General features: G+C 34.6%; 1 protein-coding gene across 6 annotated transcripts in view; it reads right to left on the bottom strand.

Annotated features, from left to right (window-relative positions):
* LOC133236440 (butyrophilin subfamily 2 member A1-like) overlaps positions 1–20,647 on the bottom strand; it is a 130,197-nt gene that overhangs the window by 18,201 nt on the left and 91,349 nt on the right. For 5 of the 6 annotated variants that reach the window (XM_061398462.1, XM_061398461.1, XM_061398465.1 and 2 more), the window contains 4 exons: positions 17,336–17,356; positions 14,996–15,016; positions 13,672–13,692; positions 10,608–10,628 (listed from right to left, as the gene is read on the bottom strand). In XM_061398462.1, the coding sequence (XP_061254446.1) occupies positions 10,608–10,628; positions 13,672–13,692; positions 14,996–15,016; positions 17,336–17,356 (84 nt within the window). The remainder of the gene's footprint in view (positions 1–10,607; positions 10,629–13,671; positions 13,693–14,995; positions 15,017–17,335; positions 17,357–20,647) is intronic. The other variant, XM_061398464.1, reaches the window with a different exon arrangement.

The raw sequence follows: 20,647 nt of genomic DNA, 5'->3' as shown, positions 1-20,647 counted from the left end.
TGACCTGGGCACATGTGGGAAAAGCTTTCAAAATAGTCTCTGAGAATACCAGTACTTTAGTAATGTATGGTTAATAAATTTACATGGCATGAAGGGACCGTTTATGCCAGTTGAAACATTAAAAAATTAAAGAAATAAAAATTAAAAAACAAAATATGAAATCATAATGGAAGAAATTGAATGAGAAATAAAGATGGTGAATTTCAGTTGGAAAGACAAAATACCAAGACAAAGCCACATAAAAGCATGCATAGAGACTTGACGACAAAGATACCAGAAAAGAATGAATCCATGACTAAGTAGGCAAGGAAGTTGTCTTTACGCTGGGAACTTGATGCTTTCCTCTTCACATAAAAAAGAAAACAGAGGGGGAGGAGCCAAGATGGCGGAGGAGTAGGACAGGGAGAACATTTTCTCCCCCACAAATTCATCAAAAGAGCATTTAAACGTCGAGTAAATTCCACAAAACAACTTCTGAATGCCGGCAGAGGACATCAGGCACCCAGAAAAGCAACCCAACTCTTCGAAAGGAGAGAGAAGAAATACAGCTCCACCCACCAGAACACCGACACAAGCTTCCCTAACCAGGAGACCTTGACAAGCCACCTGTACAAACCCACACACAGCGAGGAAAAGCCACAATAAAGAGAACTCCACAAACTGCCAGAATACAGAAAGGACACCCCAAACTCAGCAATTTAAACAAGATAAAGAGACAGAGGAATACCCAGCAGGTAAAGGAACAGGATAAATGCCCAACAAACCAAACAAAAGAGGAAGAGATAGGGAATCTACCTGATAAAGAATTCCGAATAATGATAGTGAAATTGATCCAAAATCTTGAAATCAAAATGGAATCACAGATAAATAGCCTGGAGACAAGGACTGAGAAGATGCAAGAAAGGTTTAACAAGGACCTAGAAGAAATAAAAAAGAGTCAATATATAATGAATAATGCAATAAATGAAATTAAAAACACTCTGGAGGCAACAAATAGTAGAATAACAGAGGCAGAAGATAGGATTAGTGAATTAGAAGATAGAATGGTAGAAATAAATGAATCAGAGAGGATAAAAGAAAAACGAATTAAAAGAAATGAGGACAATCTCAGAGACCTCCAGGACAATATTAAATGCTACAACATTCGAATCATAGGGGTTCCAGAAGAAGAAGACAAAAAGAAAGACCATGAGAAAATCCTTGAGGAGATAATAGTTGAAAACTTCCCTAAAATGGGGAAGGAAATAATCACCCAAGTCCAAGAAACCCAGAGAGTCCCAAACCAGATAAACCCAAGGCGAAACATCCCAAGACACATATTAATCAAATTAACAAAGACCAAACACAAAGAACAAATATTAAAAGCAGCAAGGGAAAAACAACAAATAACACACAAGGGAATTCCCATAAGAATAACAGCTGATCTTTCAATAGAAACTCTTCAAGCCAGGAGGGAATGGCAAGACATACTTAAAATGATGAAAGAAAATAACCTACAGCCCAGATTATTGTACCCAGCAAGGATTTCATTCAAGTATGAAGGAGAAATCAAAAGCTTTACAGACAAGCAAAGCTGAGAGAATTCAGCACCACCAAACCAGCTCTCCAACAAATACTAAAGGATATTCTCTAGACAGGAAACACAAAAACAGTGTATAAATTCGAACCCAAAACAATAAAGTAAATGACAACGGGATTATACTTATCAGTAATTACCTTAAATGTAAATGGGTTGAATGCCCCAACCAAAAGACAAAGACTGGCTGAATGGATACAAAAACAAGACCCCTACATATGTTGTCTAAAGGAGACCTACCTCAAAACAGGGGACACATACAGACTGAAAGTGAAGGGCTGTAAAAAGATTTTCCATGCAAATAGGGACCAAAAGAAAGCAGGAGTAGCAATACTCATATCAGATAAAATAGACTTTAAAACACAGGCTCTGAAAAGAGACAAAGACGGTCACTACGTAATGATCAAAGAATCAATCCAAGAAGAAGATATAACAATTATAAATATATATGCACCCAACACAGGAGCATTGCAGTATGTAAGACAAATGCTAACAAGTATGAAAGGAGAAATTAACAATAACACAATAATAGTGGGAGACTTTAATACCCCACTCACACCTATGGATAGATCAACTAAACAGAAAATTAACAAGGAAACACAAACTTTAAATGATACAATAGACCAGTTAGACCTAATTGATATCTATAGGACATTTCATCCCAAAACAATGAATTTCACCTTTTTCTCAAGCGCACATGGAACTTTCTCCAGGATATATCACATCCTGGGCCATAAAGCTAGCCTTGGTAAATTCAAAAAATAGAAATCATTCCAAGCATCTTTTCTGACCACAATGCAGTAAGATTAGATCTCAATTACAGGAGAAAAACTATTAAAAATTCCAACATATGGAGGCTGAACAACACGCTGCTGAATAACCAACAAATCACAGAAGAAATCAAAAAAGAAATCAAAATTTGCATAGATACGAATGAAAATGAAAACACAACAACCCAAAATCTGTGGGACACGGTAAAAGCAGTCCTAAGGGGAAAGTTCATAGCAATACAGGCACACCTCAAGAAACAAGAAAAAAGTCAAATAAATAACCTAACTCTACACCTAAAGCAACTAGAAAAGGAAGAAATGAAGAACCCCAGGGTTAGTAGAAGGAAAGAAATCTTCAAAATTAGAGCAGAAATAAATGCAAAAGAAACAAAAGAGACCATAGCAAAAATCAACAAAACCAAAAGCTGGTTCTTTGAAAGGATAAATAAAATTGACAACCGTTAGCCAGACTTATCAAGAAACAAAGGGAGAAAAATCAAATCAATAAAATTAGAAACGAAAATGGAGAGATCACAACAGACAACATAGAAATACAAAGGATCATAAGAGACTACTATCAACAATTATATGCCAATAAAATGGACAACAAGGAAGAAATGGACAAATTCTTAGAAAAGTACAACTTTCCAAAACTCGACCAGGAAGAAATAGAAAATCTTAACAGACCCATCACAAGCACAGAAATTGAAACTGTAATCAAAAATCTTCCAGCAAACAAAAGCCCAGGTCCAGATGGCTTCACAGCTGAATTCTACCAAAAATTTAGAGAAGAGCTGACACCTATCCTGCTCAAACTCTTCCAGAAAATTGCAGAGGAAGGTAAACTTCCAAACTCATTCTATGAGGCCACCATCACCCTAATACCAAAACCTGACAAAGATCCCACAAAAAAAGAAAACTACAGGCCAATATCACTGATGAACATAGATGCAAAAATCCTTAACAAAATTCTAGCAGTCAGAATCCAACAACACATTAAAAAGATCATACACCATGACCAAGTGGGCTTTATCCCAGGGATGCAAGGATTCTTCAATATCCGCAAATCAATCAATGTAATACACCACATTAACAAATTGAAAAATAAAAACCATATGATTATCTCAATAGATGCAGAGAAAGCCTTTGACAAAATTCAAGATCCATTTATGATAAAAACCAGCCAGAAAGCAGGAATAGAAGGAACATACCTCAACATTATAAAAGCTATATATGACAAACACACAGCAAACATTATCCTCAATGGTGAAAAATTGAAAGCATTTCCCCTAAAGTCAGGAACAAGACAAGGGTGCCCACTTTCACCATTACTATTCAACATAGTTTTGGAAGTTTTGGCCACAGCAATCAGAGCAGAAAAAGAAATAAAAGTAATCCAAATCGGAAAGAAGAAGTAAAACTCTCACTATTTGCAGATGACATGATTCTCTACATAGAAAACCCTAAAGACTCCACCAGAAAATTACTAGAGCTAATCAATGACTATAGTAAAGTTGCAGGATATAAAATCAACACACAGAAATCCCTTGCATTCCTATACACTAATAATGAGAAAACAGAAAGAGAAATTAAGGAAACAATTCCATTCACCATTGCCACGGAAAGAATAAAATACTTAGGAATATATCTACCTAAAGAAACTAAAGACCTATATATAGAAAACTATAAAACACTGGTGAAAGACGTCAAAGAGGACACTAATAGATGGAGAAATATACCATGTTCATGGATTGGAAGAATCAATATAGTGAAAATGAGTATACTACCCAAAGCAATTTATAGATTCAATGCAATCCCTATCAAGCTACCAACAGTATTTTTCACAGAGCTAGAACAAATAATTTCACAATTTGTATGGAAATACAAAAAACCTAGAATAGCCAAAGCGATCTTGAGAAAGAAGAATGGAACTGGAGGAATCAACCTACCTGACTTCAGGCTCTACTACAAAGCCACAGTTATCAAGACAGTATGGTACTGGCACAAAGACAGAAATATAGATCAATGGAACAAAATAGAAAGCCCAGAGATAAATCCACGCACATATGGACACCTTATCTTTGACAAAGGAGGCAAGAATATACAATGCATTAAAGACAATCTCTTTAACAAGTCGTACTGGGAAATCTGGTCAACCACTTGTAAAAGAATGAAACTAGAACACTTTCTAACACCATACACCAAAATAAACTCAAAATGGATTACAGATCTAAACGTAAGACCAGAAACTATAAAACTCCTAGAGGAGAACATAGGCAAAACACTCTCCGACATACATCACAGCAGGATCCTCTATGACCCACCTCCCAGAATATTGGAAATAAAAGCAAAAATAAACAAATGGGGCCTAACTAACCTTAAAAGCTTCTGCACATCAAAGGAAACTATTAGCAAGGTGAAAAGACAGCCTTCAGAATGGGAGAAAATAATAGCAAATGAAGCAACTGACAAACAACTAATCTCAAAAATATACAAGCAACTCCTACAGCTCAATTCCAGAATAATAAATGACCCAATCAAAAAGTGGGCCAAAGAACTAAATAGACATTTCTCCAGAGAAGACATACAGATGGCTAACAAACACATGAAAAGATGCTCAACATCAGTCATTATCAGAGAAATGCAAAGCAAAACCACTATGAGGTACCATTTCACACCAGTCAGAATGGCTGTGATCCAAAAGTCTACAAATAATAAATGCTGGAGAGGGTGTGGAGAAAAGGGAACCCTCTTACACTGTTGGTGGGAATGCAAACTAGTACAGCCACTATGGAGAACAGTGTGCAGAATCTTTAAAAAACTGGAAATAGAACTGCCCTATGATCCAGCAATCCCACTGCTGGGCATACACACTGAGGAAACCAGAAGGGAAAGAGACACGTGTACCCCAATGTTCATCGCAGCACTGTTTATAATAGCCAGGACATGGAAGCAACCTAGATGTCCATCAGCAGATGAATGGATAAGAAAGCTATGGTATATATATACAATGAAGTATTACTCAGCCATTAAAAAGAAAACATTTGAATCAGTTCTAATGAGGTGGATGAAACTGGAGCCTGTTATACAGAGTGAAGTAAGCCAGAAGGAAAAACACCAATACAGTATACTAACCCATATATATGGAATTTAGAAAGATGGTAACAATAACCCGGTGTACGAGACAGCAAAAGAGACAGTGATGTATAGAACAGTCTTATGGACTCTGGGGGAGAGGGAGAGGGTGGGAAGATTTGGGAGAATGGCATTGAAATATGTAAAATATCATGTATGAAACGAGATGCCAGCCCAGGATCGATGCACGATACTGGATGCTTGGGGCTAGAGCACTGGGACGACCCAGAGGGATGGTATGGGGAGGGAGGAGGGAGGAGAGTTCAGGATGGGGAACACATGTATATTCCTGTGGCGGATTCATTTTGATAATTGGCAAAACTAATACAATTATGTAAAGTTTAAAAATAAAATAAAATTAAAAAAAAAAAGAAAACAGAACTCAAAATACATTCAAAATAATGTTCCAATATGACGAAAAAATAAAGAAAAATTTGAAAACCTCTCATAATTTACTCTTTGGTTCAACATGACCTCATTTCCTATAAGATCTGAAGACCTTTCCAGACATCAAGGAAAAGATTGTTTTTACTTTCATTCACCCCTTGGTGTCAAAGGAATCAAGACAGGAAATGACCCTGGGGAAGGAGGTAGAAAGGTAGAAAGGACTACTTCGATAAACAATGTCCATCACTGGTCCTGTAATGGACTTTCTACATTTTTCAGAATAAACTGCAAACTCACAATTTTACACAACAGAACAAGTTAAAAAGAGATAAAGAAGCAAAAAGAAAAGGTGCTCATTTTTTCAAAAGATGTATAGCAATAGTTTAAAAAATGTACACCTGTGGCTGATTCAAGTTGATGTATGCCAAAAATCACAACAATATTGTAAAGTAATTAGTCTCCAAATAAAATAAACAAGTTAATTTAGGAAATAATATGACAATGACAAGGGAATGCAAAATAAAATTAAAAGTCTATTGCATTGGCAGACAGGCTCTTTATCACTAGCACCACCTGGGAAATCCATGCTTAATTATATCAATACCTAAAAAAGAAAGCTATTCAATATTATTTTTAAATGTTATATATTATCATAAGGAAATTAAAATATATCATATCCTGCTAAGTAAAGAGCAGGAAAAATGTTCATTATCAAATAGGTCTTTATATTTTTAAATAAATTGTTGGCTTTTAAAACTATCACTATGTGGCTAATAAAGCAATCTTCTTCTCTTCTAACAGCCCTTCAAATGGCAAAGCTTATTATCCTCGGGTCTGAAATTTCCTTTGGCCATTGACTAAAATGAATGAAATGAGTATCAGAAAATTTGGAAAAATCTCTATTCTTCTTAAAGGCAATATTTACTTCTGCTAAACATTAACAGGACTTAGAATCTGTGTCATGTATTGATTGTACATTGCCTTGCCTTGTTCTTTATTTTTGCCATAATTTTATGTATATTAAACTTAGCACCCATAGATAATGGAAACCTGCTATATAGCAGAGGGAACTCTAATCAATGCTCTGTGGTGTGACCTAAATAGAAAGGAAATCAAAAGTGAGGCTATGTATATACATATTACTGATTCACTATGCTGTTCAGTAGAAACTACCACAATATTGTAAAGGAACTATACTCCAATAAAAATTGGGGGAAAAAAAGAGAGACAGGAAGCAAAGAGAAAAAGCATTCTTTTTCAAAAAATGTATAGTAATAGCAATGAATCCTGTTAAATGCATTAAAGAAATACATTCCTAAATATCATCACCTCCTTTGAAAACAGAATTATAATTGAAATTTTTCACTAGAAAAGAAGGATGTTAAGTTTAAAATTACTATTAGGGTGATATAAAAAAAATAAAACAACTATAAAAACTGTGACCAAAAGTTATCTACATATGATGCAAGAACAGAAATTTGTGATATTTTTATAGCTTACTCTAAGTTTCAAAGTGATCAATATTTTTTTAAATTGGAAGCAAAGATTTCTGAAGGACAGAGGAGCAATGTCAAACGTTGCTCCATTGTCAAACAGTAGCAATGGTATATCACTCACTCACTCACACACACACACACCGCACTTGATTCAAAAGTTGTAAAGATGGAAAATGACACTGTGAGGTAGAATAAGACTTCTGGGATAAACAACATAAATCATATATATTTCATTGGATCTTCTCTTTCATCAGAATACAATCCAAACTTGTACACATACATGAGTACTTAAGGTACTTAAGAAGTCATGAGGAAATCTACAACAAAAGAACCTATCTAGCTAAAACTCCATCCATAGCAGTAGTCCTATGAAGCATGCTTCATGCATTAAAGAAATGTATTCCCTACTTACATTCAATCTGTAAGCAAAAATATAGTTGAAAAATATCATTATAAAAGGAAGAATGTTAAACTTTTAATGGTTATATTAGCGTTTCATTAAAAAAAACATTTAGGAGTATCCTAGAACTCTAGCCTCTCATGTCATTCACATAAAACTTCAAAATGGAGAAATACGTTGTAAACAATCATGCTGAGTATACAGAGTCCTTCCACAAACACTTTGAAATTACTGCCGCTTGCCACATCAATAATTATATCAATAAAATGTAAGAGAAAGACAGGAAAATTATTGTGGTATGAGGGAAAATAAACCCAGGAAATAGTAGGCAAAATATCTGTACCTGAGAGAAGACTAATGAATGACCAAAGGCATTGGATGTGTGAGCCTAAAGCCCACGCTGTATCTATGAGTTACACCTGAATTTACACAGTCTTTGAAAGGACAAGAGTCAGAGAAAATTCACTCAGCAGGTGTGGAGTCTTATCTCATAAAGCTTGGGAGGTATCCATGGTATGTTAATGGCCGCCTGAACTTTGAATACATGACAGAAAGCCTAAGTTATTGAAAGTGTACCAGAAAATAAATACAGACTGTAAACAATGTGCCCTCAGTTTCATCCCCTTCATCTCACAAAATTCATAGTGAAACTGAGAAGACTCTAGATGACAGAATAAGACCATGTTTATAGGGAAGGAACATGGGAAATGAAATAGGATGTTCTGAGAAAGACTTACACAGGTCTAGGCTAATAGATGGAGAGAATTTAATATGAGAAAAGTCCATAAATGAAAACACTGAGGAGAAAAGAGTAGATAAAGAGATAAAGCGTGAGCCAAAAGATGAAGTGAATGTAACGTGTTAGTTGCTCAGTGTTGTCCAACTCTTTTGTGACTCTATGGGCTGTAGCTTGCCCGGTTCCTCTGTCCATGGGATTTTCCAGGCAAGAATACTGGAGTGGGATACCATTTCCTCCTCTAGGGGATATTCTCTACCCAGGGATCTAACCTGGGTCTACTGCATTGCAGGCAGATTGTTTACCATCTGAGCCACCAGGGAAGCCCCATATCAAAAGATGGCATATAGATAAAAAGAGAGAATGATGAAAGAACCAAAAATATGGTTGTTTAAAACTTATTTAAACAAAAATATCTTCAGGGATAATTACCTATTTTCTCCCAAAGAACACCGGAAAAATTAAGAGAAAACAAAAACAGGTAAGTATAATAGGATGAAAGGTCAAGGAAAACTAAATTTAGCAAAAAATTTACATACAGTTATAAATGTAACAAGATTTAAACACACACACACACAAACATATGCAGGTGTATACAATGTGCCAAAGTAGCTGACAGCTTTCTTTGGTGCTGATGAAAAATTAAATGAAGACAAGGAATAATCTTGCTGACTTGAGGGAAAATTTCAGGTGTATTAGTAGTGGTGGTTACCTTTTGAAAATGTTCTTGAATTATGTGGACAGTACTTGGCTGTTATGATTTGATTGATTACCTTTAATAAAGTTTTTTGCTGCTACTAAATATATATCATCATCTCACAAAAAATATCAAGAAGGAGTGAATTAGAGTGTACTGAACTACTTCTAGAAAAAAATGCAGGATTTGGTTGTTAGGAACCACTATTAACATTTTGTTATACAATGATGATATAACTTTATTTATGGTGAATTGCTAATTTAGTTCATGAAAAAAAGAACCTCATCTTATCTCAATAATCTTCTCAAAATAATGCAAATATGAACCCATGCAAACAGAATTTGTTGAGAAGAGATGAGGAATCAAAGAGAAAAAAATCACCCATATGTTCAAGACATTATCTGTAGCAATGACCACATGAACTCTGCTGCATGCATCAAAGAGATACATTTCCTCTGAAAAAAAATGTGTACTGAAAAATATGCTTAGAAAAAATAGGATATTAAATTTTAATGAATAATTTTGTGTTTTATGGAAAAACTCTTATGGAACATTGCAGAACAGAAATTATGATTTCATTCACATAAAATATTCAGGTTAGAAATATGTACTATTTTTAACATTTCTAACAATATAAAATCTTTTTGAAAATAGTTGAAGCAATTGCAGTTGTCCATATTAACAATTCTGTTAATGAATGTAAAAATGAAAATTACTCTCTTTGGATATAAAAATATTTCAGGAAAAAAAAATCTGGGTATTACTCCCAGATTTTAAGGCAGTGTAAGGATGACCTTCATCAGTGAATCATTTCAGATTTTATTCAGGCTTTCAAAGACCAGAAAAGAGAGGGATATGGGAGAAAGTGACATGCAAAATATTGCCTTAGAATGGTGGAAATATTGTAGAGTGCAAACCAATGATGACATATTGATGAAAGGGTAGAATATGTTTAAAATATAAGGAAAACAGGCATTTTAAAAGGTTTTGGGAGTACAGGTATGTCAAAGATACTTTATAATATTTTTTCTGAATTTTTTCTGTGAAATACAATGAAACATTAATGTAATTTTCATTGAAAAGAAACACAAAGAACTAAACTTTCAGATCAGAAACTTAAAAATTGCAAAATTTTACAGTTAAGTTCATATTTGTATTCACTATATACAAAGAGCAAATCTCTGCATAAATTATACAGATGGGACAAATGAAAACAAAAGTAATGAAGTATTGAATAACCCATGAAGAGGAAAACCTTCAGTTGAAACAATTATAAGATGAGAGAAAAATGATGTAAATTCATATCTACATTGCAGTGGAGGAAGATGCTCACTGAGAATTGAAGACCAAAGTTAAAGGAAGAGATGAAACATTACAAGGTACCAAGTGTGAAATAGTTTTGGGACTTGCCTTTATCCTGTTCACCCTTATCTGAAAAATAAAAGGAAGAAACAACCAGTCAAATGAAATGAAAGCAAATTGTAAGGAAGAGAAGACAATAATTTAATTTCCTTCCATTATTTATTCACTCAGTAAAGTGATAACACTTCTCTAAGAATTAGAACCTAATGTACCAAAGGCCATGTACCTAATGAGAAGCAATGCTGTTTTAAGTTCCCTCATCCTTTTCTGCAAAGGAATTACCACATGAAAACTTCCTTTGGGAAAAACTGAATCAATATTTGGTTTTGAATTGGGCTTTCCAGCTTTTTTTAAAGCCCATAACAAGTGAAAACATGCTCAAATATATGAAATAGGTACTACAAATGTGATTAAAAGGTATATAATGAAAGTATTCCTTTATCAGAAATTTGATCTGTGGCTGTATTCATATGAAACCTGCTAAATGTCTTAAAAGTATATGTTCCCGAGTTCTGTCCAGTCTGTAAATCAAGAGGTAATCGAAAAATGTCACTAGAACAGGAAGATGTTATGCTTTGAAATTTGAAGTGCTTTATGAACAAAAATGGCAACCCACTCCAGTGTTCTTGCCTGGAGAATCCCAGGGACAGGGGAGCCTGATGGGCTGCTGTCTGTGGGGTCGCACAGAGTTGGACACGACTGAAGCGACTTAGCAGCAGCAGCAGCAGCATGAACAAAAATTTTGGAATCATCCTAGGACAACAGCTTTCCTTGTCATTCACATAAAAAGTCCTAAAAATTGAGATATATCATTTATCAATTTTCCTCAAGATACAACCTCCTTGTTTAATTATTGAAAAGACATTGCAGTTTGCAGAAATAATAATTGCATGAATAAAAATAGAAAAGAATAAAGAATGCTATATGGGAAGATGACAGGGAAATATAAAATAAACCTAAAACTGGAACATTTGAGTAATATATTCAAGAACAGTAAACGAGTAATCCACTAGGTAAGTGTGGGAAAGAGTTCACTCGTTTACTGTTCTTGAATATATTACTCAAATGTTCCAAATCACATGACTAGCACACATGTTGTAAAACTTTCACATCAGTCACTGAAAATGCCAATAATTTAGAGATATAAACTTTGACTAGACCTAGAGGACTTGGGATTTTTCCTTTCAAATTTATTGATATCATAAACAGGGAAAGATCTTAAAACACATCCAAAATGAAACTACCAGGGCAGGAAAGGAGAAGAGCAAATATTTGAAAATTTTTCATGCTTTACACTATGGCACAGTCTGACTTGCATTTTCTGAGAACTGGCACCATTCTCAGAAAAGACTTAATGGCCATCTCAAAAATCAGAGGAAAGCTTTTTAACTTTTATTCACCCCTTGGTGCCAAAGAAATAATACTGAAAAAGACACTATAGTAGGAGGCAGAACCTCCTCTGGGATAAACAATACCTATCACGGGTACTGCATTGCTTTCCAGTTTTTTCAGAATCAGTTGCCTACACAGCTTATAAGAAAGCTATTTAAGAAGTTATTAGGAAGCAAAAAATGTGTTCATTGTCTCAAGTTCTATGTGTACCACGTGTTACATGAAGCCTGCTAAAATACTTTAAAGTAATCCCTACATTTCACTTCCTCTGTAAAAAAAAAAAAAAGAAAAGAAGAAGTGTTATTGAGAAGGAGAATGTCAAGCTTTCAGTAATTCTATAAGTATAGTAGGGTAAAAAATCCACAAGCATTTGGGTACATTCTCATGGGAAGATGACAGGAATGTGGAGTGCTTCTATAGTTTGCTCCAAGTTTCAAAGAAGTACTTTTAGAACTGGGAGCAAAGTTTTCTAAGGACATCTTGCCCCCCAGAGGCATGTTTTATTGTATCCTCCCCTGCCACCACCACCTCTTGATTCACTTGATCTTAGCCAAAAAAAGTACAAAGATAGAACAATGACGCTATAAAAAGAGGTAGAAAAGGACTTCTTCTGGGAATAAATATTGTTCATATACATTCCATTGAAACTTCTTTCACTGTACTATTCTTTTCAAGAATACAATGCAAGCATGCACACATACAGGAGTCAGATACTTCAGGAGTCATGAGGATGCCCACAACAAAAACACCCATCTAGCTAAAACTCCATCAGTAGCAGTATTCATAGGAGGAATACTTCATACATAAAAGAAATACATTTGCTACTTTCACTCAAACTGTATTCAAAAACATAACTGAAAATATTACTACAAAAGGAAGGATATTAAGTTTTTAATGGTTATATTAGTATTTCTTTAAGCAAACATTTAGGAATATCTTAGGACTCTAGCCTCTCATGTCATTCACATAAAATTTCAGAATGGAGAAATGCGTTATAAATGAACTTTGCTCAATTTACAATACAAACCCTTAAAGTTATTGCAGTTTGACAAGTTAAAAATCATGTCAATAAAATGCAAGAGAAGGACAGTAAAATTACTTTGGTGTGAGAGAAAATAATCTCAGCAAATGGTTTGTGAACTTGAGAGAAGACTCTAATAAATGGTCAAAGTCATTGGAAGAACGAGTCTAAAGCCCACACTTGTCCAATAATTACACCTGAATTTACACAGTCTTTGAAAGGATAAGTGTTGGAAAAACTTCACTCAGTGAATACGGAGTCTTGTCTTACCTCATGAAGTTTGGGGAGGTATTGATGGCATATCAATGACCCCTTGAACTTTGAAAACATGACAGACTTTCCAAGTCAATGGAAGTGCTCCGAGTAATAAATACAGAATGTAAACCATGTTTTAATCAGTCCCATTTTCTTCATCTCACAAAATTTATAATGAAACTAGCAAAACTCTGAATGATAAACTGGGACAATATTTAGAGGGAAGGGACATAGGAAATGAAAAAGGAAGCATTGGGAAAGAATCATCTGTAGGGTCATAAAAGTGGAGAGAATTTAATATGTGTGAAGCTCCTAAACAAATAATTTGGAAAGTTAGAGTGGACATCCAGGAAAAAGGTAAGCAAGCCAACAGAAAATATTCAAATTGCTGAGAATGGATAATTTAAAGTCTTTTGGAATATCAATGCTGTCAGATATATTTACCAAATGTTTTCTGAAAGTCATCTGAAAAATAAAACCAGAAAACTACTGTAAAAATCATGCCATAGAAACACAAAAGAATTCAAATTTAGTGAAATATTCACATACAATGGTAAAGGTTACAGGATATAGACCAACACTGATACATACACACACATGTGCAGACACACACACATGTACCAATGTAGCTGAAAGCTTCCTTATGTCCTGATAACACTGATCAAAAAATAATAAAAGGAAAAGGAGTGATCTTCCTGACTTGAGGAAGAGTTTCAGGAATGATAGGGCTAGTGGTTTTCCTTATATAAGTTATTAATTTATTAGACTTACTTGAGTGATTATTATTTGGTTTGTTAGCTTTAATAAATTTATTGGTTGCTGTTAAATATAAATAATCACATCTCATATTTGTTGTAGCTTTGGTGTATAATAAGTTAGAGAATACTGAACTGCTTTAGAGAAAATGCAGTGTTTGTTTCTTGGGAACCTATATTCACATTATGTTAAAAATGAAGCCATAACTTTGTGGTGAATTGCTAGATTAGGACATGTCAAAATGAAGTTCATCTCATCTCAATCATCTTATCAGGAAAAACGTTAACATGCACCCATGCCAACAGAGTTAGTTAAAAAGAGATGAGGAACCAGAGGACAAAAATCACCCATTTGTTCAAAACAGTATCTGTAGCAATGACTACCTAGCCTTTGATGCATGAATTATAGAGATAAATTTGATTTCCCTGAAAACAAAAGTATACTGAAAAATGCCATCAGAAAGATAAGATATTAAAGTTTTAATAAATAATTTTGTGTTTTATCAAAAAATAACTTATAGAGGCCTTGCAGGACAATAATTTATGGTGACATTCACCTAAAATATTCAGATCTGAGATTTGTGCTTTTCTTTATCATTCTTAAAAATTTTAAATCTTTCCAAAATAGTTGAAGTATGGCTAAATTGACAATTGCATTAATAAAAGTAAATAAGAATGAAATTAAATTACTCTCTTTGGATATAAAAAATTCCAGGAAAAAAATGTGAGTATATGCACACCTGGGATTATTAGACTTTAGCTAGTTTAAGAAGGACTCTCAAGTTTACACTTGACCAGTGAATGATTTCAGGTTTTATTCAGGCTTTGAAAGACCAGAAAAGGGAGGAGTATGAGAGAAGTTGGCAAGACAAACATTGCGTTAGAATGGTAGAGATCTTGGCGAGTGGAAACCAATGAGGGCATATTGATGAAAGCTGGGATTTGTGTAAGACATCAGGAAAGCAGGCCTTTTAAAATGTTTTGAGAGTAGAGAGATATCAAAGATACTTTACCATCTTTTTTCGGAGTTTTTTCTGTAAAATACAATGAAAAGTCAATATAAATTTCACTGGAAAGAAACATGAAAGTTCAGATTTGTTGAAAATTGTATGCAGATTTAAATTATCAGGAGGCAAATAAACACTCAAAACCACACACACTTATACCAACACACACAGGATGCAGTGTTTGAAAATTCCCTTTTAAGAAAAGAATAGTATTCAACAAATGAAGAAGGGAAAAAGAGATACATTTTCTGAATTGAGAAAACTTAAGAAATACTTGGTAATTACTTGATAAAATTTTTATGATTCCTTTTGGTAGTATATACTCTTTTGTTACTCAGATTTCTATCTTTAATAAGAGATCTGTGTACTGTTAAATCCATTCACTCAACTGTCCGAGAGTGGTAGCTTTGCCATATGAAATGACCAAACACTGAATTACAGAATTCTGAGCTACTGCTCTGGTAGGACATCAGTGTCAGGTTCATGGGTGCCTCTTTTCACAATTTTCTCAACTGCTTAATGAATAACTGTATTTTATGAGACTTTTAATTTAACTCATTTCTCAATGAACCTTACTTTTATCAAGTAAAATGAAAGAGTGGCTAATAAAACACTAAATGGGAGTAAATAGATTTCTAAATCAAATGAATGCAAAACATTGGATAAAACTTTCAGAACAGAAATTTTAAAATTGCAAAGCTTTGCAGGTAATTTCACACTTGAATATATTCTACAAATATGAAATGTCTGTGTAATTGCACAGATGGGACAAATCAAAGGAAAACTAATGAAACATTGAATAACCCATGAAGAGGGCAGACTTCAATTAAAGTAGTCATAAAATGAGATTTAAAAAATGATGTAAAGCTATATGGTATGTACATTGCAGTGGAGGAAGATGATCACTGAGAGTTGAAGAAAAGTCAAAGAAAGAGATGAAACATAACAAAAGTACAAAGTGTGAAAAGTTAATGGGAGTTACATTTATCCTGTTCACCTTTATCTAAAGACTAAAAGAAAGAATTAACCATGCAAAGCAAACAAAGGCACAATGTGAGGAAGAAAAGACAATAATTTGATTCCTTTCCATTATTTATTCATTTAGTATAAATGAAGCCACTTTTCTAAGACTTTGAACCTAACATTTCAAAGGCCATGTAACTCATGAAAGGCAATGCTGTTTTAAGTTCTCTCACCCTTTTCTGCAAAAGAATTACCATACAAAAGTAAATCATGGTAAAGTGGAAATTCTTCTGGGATAAACTGAATCAATATTTGGTCTTGAATTTGACTTTCCACATTTTTCATAACAAAAGACATACATACTCACATTGATGAAGTGGTACTATAAGTATGATGTATATGTGAATAGTTAAAGTACCCCTCTGTCAGAAAATTGATCTGTAGCTGTTTTCATTTGAAGCTTGCCAAATGCCTTTTAAGGATTATGTCCCCAAGATTTATCCAGTATGTAAACCAAGATGTAATTGAAAAATATCAAGGAGAAAAGGAGGATGTTAAACTTTGAAATTTGAAGTGATTTGTGGGAAAAAAAAATCGGAATTATTCTAGTACAATAGTTCCCTTTTCATTTACATAAATAGTTCTGAATTTTGAAATATACAAGATTTTCTTTTGAGATACAATATATTGTTTACTTACTGAAAAGACATTGCAGTTGGCAAAAATGATAATAGCATTGATAAAAATTTCAAAGTATAAATAATATACATAGATGGGAAAAAGACAAGAAAATATTGTAAACTGTTTGTAGAACTGGAACATTTGAGTAATTTGTTCAAGAATAGTAAAAGAGTGAGATTCAATCTCACACTATCCAGTGGATGGCATTGGATTTTACAAGATCTTTGACAGGACAATGGAGGGAGAAACTTCATCATTAAACTGAGAATCCTCTTTCTCTTAAGCATTGGGAAATATTAACAGAGTAATCACCCCCTTCAACTTGGGTACTTGTAAACATCCTAAAGTAACTGACATTTCTCAGAAAATAAAGAGAGCATGGTAACCATGCGCTGATGAATTCAGTCCCTTCATCTCAGAAAATCATGATACCATTTGGGAAGTCTCTGGAAGACAGACAAAGCCAATGTGATAAGGAAGAAAGGTAGAAAAGATGCAATGAGCAATGACAGACATAGGGGAAAAAACAACGGAAATGATGAAATAAGAAAGAGGATCATATCCAAAACTGTACAGAAGTGAATGACGGTCCACGTGAAAAGTGAGCCAATGAATGACATAATGATAGAAAGACAGGGAATGTTCAATACAGTGGTAGCAGTCACTGGAAGTTATTGGAGTGAAGAATTGTTACAAACTTACCAAGTTTTCTCAGAAGATCATCTGGAAATAAAATGGAAAGCATCATATGAATATCATGGAAAACAAACATGAAGAAAAATAAAATATTTTAAAGAACCTGAAACTGATGTTAACTGTTTCTGTATACATAGAAACACATGCAGGTTTGCACATCATGAACACAAAACAAACTCAATAGTGGCTGAAAGCTGCTGTCTTTCAAACATAGAACATTCTATTTAAAAAAAAGACAAGCACAGTCAATTTTCTAAATGAAGAAAGATGTTTAGAAATATTAGTTCAGGTAGTTACACTTTCAAAAATTTTGTGTACCTTTTGACTTTATTTAGGCTTTTATTATTCAATAAGCTTGTTCTAATAAGTTTCTTAACGGTTACTGAAAATATATAGTCAGCTCTCAGTTTTATTGTAGCTTAGTTATTTAAGTTCACCATAAACACAAAATCAAGAATCTTAAGCCTTTGCTCCTAGCAGTAAATATAGAATTAGGTTACTGGATGCCTCTATTCACATCATCTTTATTTGCAAACTGTTTTATGTATGTTTCTATCAATGAATGCCTAAATGAAGACAATGGTACCAGAAAAACATGCAACTTTAACTAGGGGAATACATCAGTGGGACTTGGGATTTTTCTCTTCACACTTATTGATAAAATATTAAGTTAAAGTTCTCAAAATTCATTCAAAATGAAGGTGCAATGACAGGAAAGGAAAAGGACAAACATTTGAGTAACTTCCATTTCTCACAATGTGGCTCAACCTGACCAAAATTTTTGAGAATTGGCACCATTCTCAATGAAGGTTTGATAGTCTTCTCAGAAGACAGAGGAACTGTTTGTTTTGTTTTGTTTTGTTTTGTTTTTCACTTCCATTTACCTCTTTGATGCCAAAGAAACAAGACTGAAAATGACAACATGGGTGGAGCTAGGTCAGGTCTTCCTCTGTGATAAGCAGTACTCATATGGGGACTGTATTGCCTGTTTTCTTCAGAATCAAATGCAAACACAATTCAAACACTAGAGTGCTATTTCAGATATTATTAGGGAGATTTCCCTGACAGTTCAGTAGTTGAAACTCTGTGCTTTCACTGCAGGGGGGCATGAGGTGGATCCCTGGTCAGAAAACTAAGATCCCACATGCTTGGATTTATCTTTGGACTTTCTGTCCTCTCATTGATCTATATTTTTTCTGGATTGACCTAGAGATTGTCATACAGAGTGAAGTAAGTCAGAACGCGAAAAACAAATATCATATAATATCACTTACATGTGGAATACACAAAAATAGTACAGATGAGCATATTTTCAAAGCAGAAATACAGTCAGAGATTTAGAGAACAAACTTATACACTGACTTGAGGAAAAATTTCAGGTGTATTAGTGGTGGTTACCTTTTCAAAATGTTCTCAAATTATTTGGCAACTACTCGCGCTGTTATGATTTGATTGGTTACCTTTAATAATGTCCTTTGCTGCTGCTAAATATAAATCATCATCTCACATAAAATATCCACAAGGAGTGAATTCGAGTGTTTTGAAGTACTTCTAGAAAAATGCAGGATTTGTTCTTAGGAACCACTAGTAACATTTTCGTATGCAATGATGATATAACTTTATTTTTGGTGAATTGCTATTTTCAGTTCAGTTCAGGTCAGTTCACTTAAGTCACTGAGTCGTGTCTGACTCTTTGCGATCCCATGAATTGCAGCACTCCAGGCCTCCCTGTCCATCACCAACTCCTGGAGTTCACTCAAACTCACGTCCATCGAGCTGGTGATGCCATCCAGCCATCTCATCCTCTGTCGTCCCCTTCTCCTCCTGCCCCCAATCCCTCCCAGCATCAGAGTCTTTTCCAACGAGTCAACTCTTCGCATGAGGTGGCCAAAGTACTGGAGTTTCAGCTTTAGCATCATTCCTTCCAAAGAACACCCAGGACTGATCTCCTTCAGAATGGACTGGTTGGATCTCCTTGAGGTCCAAGAACTCTTAAGAGTCTTCTCCAACACCACAGTTCAAAAGCATCAATTCTTCAGTGCTCAGCTTTCTTCATAGTCCAACTCTCACATCCATACATGACCACTGGAAAAACCATAGCCTTGACTAGACTGACCTTTGTTGGCAAAGTAATGTCTCTGCTTTTCAATATGCTATCTAGTTTGGTCATAACTTTCCTTCCAAGGAGTAAGTGTCTTTTAATTTCATGGCTGCAATCACCATCTGCAGTGATTTTCGAGCCCAAAAAAATAAAGTGTGACAGTGTTTCCACTGTTTCCCCATTTATTTCCCATGAAGTGATGGGACCAGATGCCATGATCTTCGTTTTCTGAATGCTGAGCTTTAAGCCAACTTTTTCACTCTCCTCTTTCACTTTCATCAAGAGGATTTTAGTTCCTCTTCACATTCTGCCATAAGGGTGTTGTCATCTGCATATCTGAAATTATTGATATTTCTCCTGGCAATCTTGATTCCAGCTTGTGCTTCTTCCAGCCGAGAGTTTCTCATGATGTACTCTTCATAGAAGTTAAATAAGCAGGGTGACAATATATAGCCCTGACATACTCCTTTTCCTGTTTGGAACCAGTCTGTTGTTCCATGTCGAATTCTAACTATAGCTTCCTGACCTGTATATAGGTTTCTCAAGAGGCAGGTCAGGTGGTCTGGTATTCTCATCTCTCTCAGAATTTTCCACAGTTTATTGTGATCCACACAGTCAAAGGCTTTGGCGTAGTCAATTAAACAGAAATAGATGTTTTTCTGGAACTCTCTTGCTTTTTCCATCATCCAGCGGATGTTGGCAGTTTGATCTCTGGTTCCTCTGCCTTTCCTAAAACCAGCTTGAACATCTGGACGTTCACGGTTCATGTACTGCTGAAGCCTGGCTTGGAGAATTTTGAGCATTACTTTACTGGCGTGTGAGATGAGTGCAATTGTGCGGTAGTTTGAGCATTCTTTGGCATGTTAGTTCACACCAAAAAGAAGCTCATCTTATCTTGAGCACCTTCTCAAAGAAATGTAAATATGAACCCATGTAAGCAATTGTTTGGAAGAGATGAGGAACCAAAGAGAAAAACATCACCCATATGCTCAAAACATTATGTGTAGCAATAACTACATGAACTCTGCTACATGCATCAAAGAGATAAATTTCCTCTGAAAACAAATGTATACTGAAAAATGTCCTTAGAAAAAAATAGGATATTAAATTTTAATGAATAATTTTGTGTTTTATGGAAAAAAATCTTATGGAACATTATAGAACAGAGATTATGATTTCATTCATGTAAAATATTCAAGTTAGAAATATGTACTATT

Source organism: Bos javanicus, chromosome 23 (assembly GCF_032452875.1).
Source record: "Bos javanicus breed banteng chromosome 23, ARS-OSU_banteng_1.0, whole genome shotgun sequence".
NCBI classification, from domain to species: Eukaryota; Metazoa; Chordata; class Mammalia; order Artiodactyla; family Bovidae; genus Bos; species Bos javanicus.
This window is presented reverse-complemented; position numbering and strand designations above follow the sequence as displayed.